This window comes from Nicotiana attenuata, unplaced genomic scaffold, assembly GCF_001879085.1.
Source record: "Nicotiana attenuata strain UT unplaced genomic scaffold, NIATTr2, whole genome shotgun sequence".
NCBI classification, from domain to species: Eukaryota; Viridiplantae; Streptophyta; class Magnoliopsida; order Solanales; family Solanaceae; genus Nicotiana; species Nicotiana attenuata.
In genome coordinates this window covers 231,474-239,998 of record NW_017670418.1, presented here as the reverse complement: position 1 = coordinate 239,998, position 8,525 = coordinate 231,474, and the positions used below count along the sequence as shown (strand labels likewise).

The following is an 8,525-nucleotide window of genomic DNA, read 5'->3' as shown; positions in this document are numbered from 1 at the left end:
ATATATATATACTAGTTTCTCGCCACGTGCGTTGCACATGTATGATAGCAATATTATTCAAATAAAATTTGAGTAAATAATTTTATACATGAAATAATACGATACAGGTTTATATGAATGATAAATAGATCGTCATATAGTGACTTATTTGTTGAAATCTAAATGATCAGATACACCTTGAATATGAAGAATTAATGTTTAATTAGATATATTGGAGTTCTTTGACTTGTTTTAACTTTATGGGTTACAAACATGTAATGAAACGTGTTTCACCTAACATTTTCTTATACACGAAATTTTTAGTGTATCTTCCTCTCAATTATTTCGGTTGCCTTGTGTTGGTAAAAATACAAAAAATTACAGTGGAAAAATAAGATAAACAAAAATAATGAATATTCTTCAGGCTGAGGCGCAGATATTTCGCTCTTTTTTATAAGGAGATTCAAGCCCACTAATCTTCACTGGTCCAGTTGTAACACTTTTGACGGCAATGTTTGTAACACTTTTGACAGCAATGTGTTGGAATCCAACATATTATGCTAGAACTTTTCATATTTCAACAAAATAATGACTATTTTTCAATAACCTTGCAAATGCTAGCTGTTTTTTTAATTTCCAGTCAGAAAACTGGCTAGCCCCTGCTTTTTTAACACTTTTAACTTGTCCTCTCTAGGATACAATATGTGACCCATCATATTACTCAAATAAACTCTGAACAAGTTGTTGAGTCCAAAAGTCACCAATAAACACCTTTCTTCAGCAAAATAATATTTTCTTTTGTAATGAATAAATTGGAGACTTAGATTTTCATATTCTCTCATTTCACTTTTTTACTATACCAACTTAATTTTTTTATGCACACTACAATACTTTCACATACCCAAACACGATGAATATAATAAATAAGAAGATAGTGAATTAATAAAATTATAGAAGATGGGTTGGATAACTACAAAATTTAAGATAATTAGTAGTAGTTCATGGTATTGGCATTTGTATGAGTTATACCATGGAATAGTGACCACTTTTCTTCGTAATTTATAATCATAACATGACAATAAATAATGCACTTTAATACTATAATTTTAATAATCAAATGCACATAATCCAACACTCTGTTATGACCAAGACTCTTATTTATTATCAATATTGATATCTCTGTTAAAAGCGCAAGTCAAAATTGGTCATATATTTGACCATGTGCTTTATTTATCATCATTACATGATATAAACATACATGAAATTATTTTCGGACGAATTTTAAGAATATCCTTTTTTTAGGGGAAAAAGTTAAATTTTTATATATGATATCCAATATGAGTCAAGAACCAATATCTTATATTAGAAGTACCAAGCACATGTTACATACACAGAAGACATTTCAGTCTTTTATTAGAAGTACCAAGCAATTAATATTTCATACACACAAAACACTCCAATCTTTTATTTAATACCAATGCAGTTACTTGTGAGCTCGCATATGATGGTCTAAAAGCCAAATAAATACCTTACATTTATGATCAAAGAGTCCATTATAACAACGTTAGAGGCTAAAATTTACATATTAATTTGAACTCCACTTTAGGCCACTCTCTTCATTTGAAAAGCACATATTGGCAGAAAGTCTTAATTCATCGTCCACTAATCCAGATAGATAGTTAACGTTAACATATGTTTTTCCTTGCTTTGTGATTTTCTCAATGTTGATTTTAATAAACTAAATACGCACCACGGCATCAGGCCTGATGATTTGGTGTTTTTTCTTTAAAGAGATTACTAAAATTACAGTGCAAGAGAAGGGGGGAAAAAAGCAAAATAACTGGAGTAAAGGGAATGGTGCAGTTGTAACAAAACTGAAATCATGAAAGTAAATTTCATTTGATTCAATGAGAATAAAGCACAATAGTAAGATGAAATAATACAGCCAATAGCTTTAGTTTTAAATAGTCTTATTATAGAATAAACTGTAATTTTCTTTGAAATTAAATTTTTAGCAGTTTGATATTACCGATCAGAAAAGGAGTGATCCTACATACAATAACCAAAACAATTCTTTAAATTGGGAAAAAAACCATAAATAGAAATGCAAATAGTTCAAACAAATTGAACAACGAGAACTTGGCCAAAACAGAGAAGATATTTCATAATGAAGCTTTTCATTATAAAATGACTTTATCCTTATATTGCACTACTCATTACTGAAGTTGTTGGTGATATATGAAACCAACATAAAATTCATCTCATTGATTTCTTAGAAATCTAAATTAAGAGTACCCTAATAAAAACAATCTTGGATTTCAAAGAAACTTTAAAATAAAAAATATATATATCTTTTTAGAAAACACATCAAGCTTTACTCTCCAGATTAGTGGCACAAACTAAAAATTATCAAATATCGGGTCATCAAAAGTCAAATTAGACATTATTCTTTTCAAGAAATAAGATTATCAAGACTTTATGGAACCCATAAAACATCTATCAAATCCACTAAGGTTTCAGTTCTATGATCTTAAAAAAATGTTTAGAACAAATTTGGCACCAAATAACCTCTGAATAAGGACACCTAAAGAGGGTGATTATCAATGCAGGTAGAAATTTTTAACAAGCACAAACAGACATAGTTGTTGGTGGATTATGTTTAACTTAATACATACCAGATAAACCAGAAGCGAAAATTAAAGTAAAACATTTATAAAGGATTATAGACTCATTCTTAGTACAATAAAGACATAAAATTGTGCATGCAATTCAAGATTCATTATTATATTATGTCTTGGTATTTTATTTCTTTTTCTAAGCGTTGTTCTCTTCTCAATTGACTCTCTAGATTATCATTCTAAAATGTTCCATAAAAATTTGCCCCCCTTATTTTCTATTGCATCTGTTAAGAATAACCTGAAAAGGACGTGAAGAGAATGAAAAGAATTACCAGATTCCTCGTATGCCTAAAAGAATGAACCACGAAATAGCCAATTAGAGCGCATAGAAGAGAAGTACCGCGTCTGTGCTACCAAACCTCTAACTCCAAAAGCCAAATGTGATTAACGAAATACCATCGTTGTGTAATGCCCCGAGAGCAACTCTCTGCTGGAGCATATTAGCAAGTTTAAAAGGCATGGTTTTCTTCAAAATAGGTTATGAAACGTTGGCTTCTATTCGTATGTGTTTGCGTCGTTTTCTTCTAACCAGGTTATGAAGCGTCGACTTCTATTCATATGCGTTAGGTTGCTTTTTAAGAATTAAATAGGTATTTATATTACTAAGAAGGGCAATATGATAATTTAACTTTACACTAAGGAGCTTCCCACTTTTAATATAGAATATATATATATACACAACAACAACAACTACCCAGTAAAATCCCACCAGGTGGGGTTTGGGGAGGGTAATGTGTACGCAGACATTACCCCTACCCGATAGGGCAGAGAAGCTGTTTCCGATAGACCCTCGGCTCAGACAAAAAGAAAACAAGAAAAGAAAAGACAACTCATTAGTAACTCCAGTAGCAACCGTAATAGTAATGAAAGCATAACAACCAAGAGATGAAAGACATGCAATAACAGTAACCAGTATCTAAGGCCCAGGGCCAAGATAAACAGCAAGTACAGAGTGTATTCAGCCTAAACTGCAAGCTATCTAAGGTCTACCCTAATCCAGCCCCGCCTCACCCCCGGAACGAAGTAAGGAAAGAACTACTACCCCCTAGCCTACAACCCTTATGCTAGACCGCCAGACCTTTCTATCAAGGGCCATGTCCTCGGAAATCCGCAGACGTACCATGTCCTGCCTGATCACCTCCCCCCAATACCTCTTAGGCCTCCCTCTACCTCTCCTCGTACCTACTACTGCCAACCGCTCGCACCTCCTTACTGGCGCATCAAGGCTTCTCCTTTGCACGTACCCGAACCATCTGAGCCTTGCTTCCCGCATCTTGTCATCCACAGGGGCCACACCCACCTTCTTCCGAATATCTTCATATATATATATATATATATATATATATATTCAAGTGAGGTCGGGATGTAAAACACAAAAGATTAGCAAAGTCAAAATGAAATCATGCTAAACCCTTGCGTAAGTTGCAAAAACTAGCGTCTAATGATCATACTTTTTATTTAATTAATTAGATGTTAGTAATACTTAGACGCCCAAGAAACTTAACACTGTAGTTCTTAACTATTACTCCATCTATTATTTAACGTAAACTCAATACATTCTCCAACACTTAATCTTTCAAGCCTAAATTATTGGACAACGAAACTATCACAACAAATTAATCTATTTAGGATGGTGGCTTTCACGATGATTATCATAAAATAAAATCTTAGTTTCCATGAACTCTTCAAAGACCAAATTTGTTTATCCTCTTATGTAGTGGCTGACAAAGCCATTATTAATATTTTTTCTTTTATCGGTTTTTTATTCATGATTATCGTCTTTGAAACAAGTGCACGTCCTATTTATTCGCATTATGATTAGCACATGATGATGAACTAATTAACTCGCTTTACAATATCCTAGTTTACGATTAATTATCTCTTCGTTGAATATACACGCTAATGGAAAACGAAGCATCTCGAGTTGCAATGCCGCCTCCTAACACAGGGACGCTGATAACCATTCTCACCATCGATGGGGGAGGAATTAGAGGAATCATTCCAGGGGTTATCCTTTCATATCTTGAATCACAACTTCAGGTAATTAAGCAAATTAACTAAATAACAAATATGAAATATTCTGAACCCATAATAACTTTTAAAGAGTCATATGGCTTCAATAATAAAAACCTTAAAGCTTTGTCTCTTATTGTATTCATTTTGTTTGCAGGAGTTGGACGGTAAAGATGCAAGAATCGCGGATTATTTTGACTTGATTGCAGGAACAAGCACTGGTGGCCTTGTAACAGCAATGTTAGCTGCACCAAACAAAGATAAACGCCCTTTATATGCTGCCAAAGATATTACTCCGTTTTATCTTGAGCACTCACCCAAAATATTTCCCCAGATCGGGTAATTGCATCAGAGAATACATTTGTCCGTTTTCGTTGCCTTAATGGAATGCTTTCACGAACGGATACTAGGTTCATAATCCGCTTGGTACCAGGCTAAATATGAACATATCTTGATTTTTGTTTATTCTTGCAGTGGACCATTAGCGGGGATCATAAATCTAACCAAAGCAATGGGAGGACCTAAATATGACGGGAAGAATCTTCACAAACTTATAAAAGGTATCTTAGGAGGTACCAGGTTGCATGATACATTAACTGCCGTCGTAATTCCAACTTTTGACATCCAGAAACTTCAGCCAGTTATCTTCAGCTCATATGAGGTACGCCGCCTTGTATACCTCGATTCAATTAATCCTCCTTTTGTTTCTTTTTGTATGTGATTTTATTAGGTAATTTCATACACTGATGGTGTACAAGAATTTTTTACCCTATCAAATCACAGATAATTAACTAGTATATTAAAAATGAGGTAGTTGACGTGCTATAACAAGTCAAAATACAACGTTAGTTTTTTTTTTTAAGTGTAAGTGTACCTAAGTTGAGTACTTAACTATTTTAGCCCTCTTGTAGGCAATCTTGAAACCTGATTTGGATGCAGAACTGGCGGACATTTGCATTAGTACCTCGGCAGCGCCAACTTTTCTACCTGCATATGGTTTCAAGAACAAGGATGCTCAAGATAATGAACGAGAATTCAACCTAATTGATGGTGGTGTCGCTGCTAATAACCCAGTAAGTATATAAGATCGATGACATAGTAAATAGAATTCTTGGATCAGTATTTTAGTGTAGAAATTTGATAATAATTGACTCTTTGGTTGATGTATGTGATGAATTTTAGACTTTGGTCGCAATTGGTGAGGTGACCAAGCAAATATTGATGCAGCACGTAGACTTATTCCCTATTAAGCCAATGGATTATGGTCGTTTTCTGGTAATATCACTTGGGACAGGCAATGCAAAGAACGAGCACAAATACAATGCCCAAATGGCTGCCAAGTGGGGATTACTTAGCTGGCTATTAAATAACAACTCTACACCACTTATAGATGCTTTTAATCAAGCAAGCGCTGATATGGTTGATTTTCACAACTTTGTGGTTTTCAAAGCTCTTCACTCCGACGACAAGTACCTTCGTATCCAGGTAAACCTGAGCCTTCGGTTTAACTTTGATCAGCAGCATCTCTACTCTATTATATATATCATGTGTAGGGGTGGCAAAATGGTTCAAACAAAACAGTTAACCACTCATAATATCCGCTAAAAAATGGGTTGGATAATGAACTTTTTAAAAACGGGTCAAATATGGATAAGAACCATATTATCCATTTAGAAAATGGATAACCAATGAGTAACCAATGGATAACCAATGGTCTAACTTTTACATTTGTAAAGCCTCAAATTGGGGTTCCTCAAGTTAGGGAGACTAAGAATTCTCCCAAAATTGATCATATACAAGAAGTCATGAATAATATGGGTAACCCATATTATCCGCCGGTTAACCCGTTTTTTATCCGTATTAAATATGGGTCGGGTCGGATAATTAATCCATTTTTCATTACCCATTTTCGACCCGAACCATATCCGACCCGCCCCGCCCGTTTGCCACTCCTAATCATGTGTGGTCGCGCGCTATAATTTGTTATCATTTGCTATATAGTATGGGACTACCATAACTTTTAATTTACTTGATACAACATTTGTGTAATACCAGGATGACACCTTGACGGGGAACTTGGCCTCAGTTGACATAGCCACAAAGGAAAACTTACAAGGCCTCGTCAAGGTAGGAGAACATCTGCTGGAAAAACCAGTTTCAAAGATTAACTTGGACAAAGGAGTTTATGAAGCAGTTGAAAATGGAGGAACCAACAAGGAAGCTCTTCAGAGGTACACGCACAGGGGAATGGATACATGCCTGCCATTTACAGTTGAATGGTTGAATACACACACACACATATAAAATTTACAAGAAATAAGTGCTGATGAAATACTAATTAGTGCCCCTTGTGTCGTTTTAAAACCTTGCAGGTTTGCAAAGATACTATCGGACGAGAGAAAATTACGCGAGTCCAAAGCCAGTAGCCGGTTGGTATAGAATGCCATTGTACTGTCATCCTGTTTATTGCTACAGTCCACAGCGTGAATATCTTATGTATTTCAGTTCAATAACGTTCTTACTGTGCCATTCCTTCTGTTCCTTGGTGGAATTAAAGCTTACATTCCTTTAGTAGCATATCATTCTACATCAGCCAATATCGCAAGAGGGCAATCCTACAAATACATGTGTCATCATTTATTTACTTGAATTTTAATACCTATGTTTCTCCTCAATTCGGGAACTATTGACTAAACTCCGAAAGCAAAGATAACTAAACTTGATATAGATACAAAGTACAAACAAATATTGCAACAGTAAACGCACGATAAAAAGAAGTAATCGATAAGATCCTGTAATTTAGAGCATTTCATCGGAACACTAAGAGATTCAACTTCTTGATCACCTGGATCGCTCCGCCCAAGTAAATATGGCGACAGACGCAATTTAAGCTCATTTATGGACGGGTATTTACAGAGAACTTCGCATAACCAATGTGCCTCTCATCAACCAATTTCAATTTTCAAACTTGACGTGGAAAGGTTACATATAAAGACATCCCCTTTCCCCTTCTTTTTCCCCCCTTTTATAAGTTATTACATCCCCTTTCAGCCAGTAATAAGCCTCACAGGTAAGAATTTATGGTACAATAAAATAAACGTAACAAATAAACGAATATCACTCCACTATAATCTAGGAACTACGCGAATATCTGCTGAATGACCGTCTCCGCATTACCGTTGTATTGTGCAAGGAGATGAATTGCATCTGCTCTGGGCAATGCCAGAAATTCCTACACCAAATATTCATAAATAAGTAACAGTTGCACCGAAAACCTGCTAAAATGGCACGTAATGAGAACACCTAGAAAATTAACATAATCTGCTGATTCAAGCAGCAAACGGCGACAGGGGGAGATACACATCAGTAAAATAACATCAACAACAAAGTCTTCTACAACAGATCCATCGAGATGCAATAACAAGGTTAAAGTTAGAACCAAGCTCGTAAACCAGAACAAAACTCACCATAACTTTTAGTATTGCACTTTCATCACATCCAACATCTCTGGCTGATGACTGGGTTGGACTCCCATCTTCTTGTTTCCTATTATTTGAGGAACCAGTAACTTGAGATGATCCATCGCCACTCATGTCAACATCCAATTTGGAAGCAGCATCTATAATCAAGTTGCCACCAAATTCTTTCAGGGCGTCGATCCGTAAGAGTCCTTCAAACCGATCTTTACACATTTGAAGTTTGAACCACTCACTGTGTGTATACAGTGTGGCCCTTATAATCTTCATAAGCTGGGGTTCTTCAATACCGAGCCTCCTAGCAATAGCAACCTTTGCATGCCAAACAATTGTCACAGTAAATCAGGTGAGCCATGACACAAAAACCACATCCCCCCCC

The 8,525-nt window shown here is 35.3% G+C and overlaps 2 protein-coding genes across 2 annotated transcripts in view; one reads left to right on the top strand and one right to left on the bottom strand.

Moving 5' to 3' along the window:
• Nucleotides 1-4,432: 4,432 nt before the first annotated feature.
• On the top strand, nucleotides 4,433-7,358 carry LOC109239152 (patatin-like protein 1). Its single transcript, XM_019405674.1, has 7 exons — nucleotides 4,433-4,697; nucleotides 4,828-5,009; nucleotides 5,145-5,331; nucleotides 5,582-5,743; nucleotides 5,853-6,155; nucleotides 6,726-6,901; nucleotides 7,043-7,358. Exons 1-7 carry the CDS (start codon nucleotides 4,560-4,562, stop codon nucleotides 7,107-7,109), a joined length of 1,215 nt encoding a protein of 404 aa, XP_019261219.1. The 5' UTR covers nucleotides 4,433-4,559; the 3' UTR covers nucleotides 7,110-7,358.
• A 75-nt stretch (nucleotides 7,359-7,433) lies between these two features.
• The window catches only part of LOC109239151, an 11,331-nt gene continuing 10,239 nt past the window's right edge, over nucleotides 7,434-8,525 (bottom strand). The window contains exons 11-12 of the mRNA XM_019405673.1: nucleotides 8,138-8,458; nucleotides 7,434-7,902 (exon numbers count right to left, since the gene is read on the bottom strand). Coding sequence (XP_019261218.1) covers nucleotides 7,810-7,902; nucleotides 8,138-8,458 — 414 coding nt within the window. The 3' untranslated portion in view covers nucleotides 7,434-7,809. The remainder of the gene's footprint in view (nucleotides 7,903-8,137; nucleotides 8,459-8,525) is intronic.

Excerpts from the sequence above, each read along its gene's own strand:
- LOC109239152 (XM_019405674.1), top strand. The coding sequence starts at position 4,560 with ATGGAAAACGAAGCATCTCGAGTTGCAATGCCGCCTCCTAACACAGGG. Across the intron at positions 5,332-5,581 it reads TTATCTTCAGCTCATATGAG|GCAATCTTGAAACCTGATTT; the intron begins GTACGCCGCCTT and ends GCCCTCTTGTAG. Across the intron at positions 6,902-7,042 it reads AACAAGGAAGCTCTTCAGAG|GTTTGCAAAGATACTATCGG; the intron begins GTACACGCACAG and ends AAAACCTTGCAG.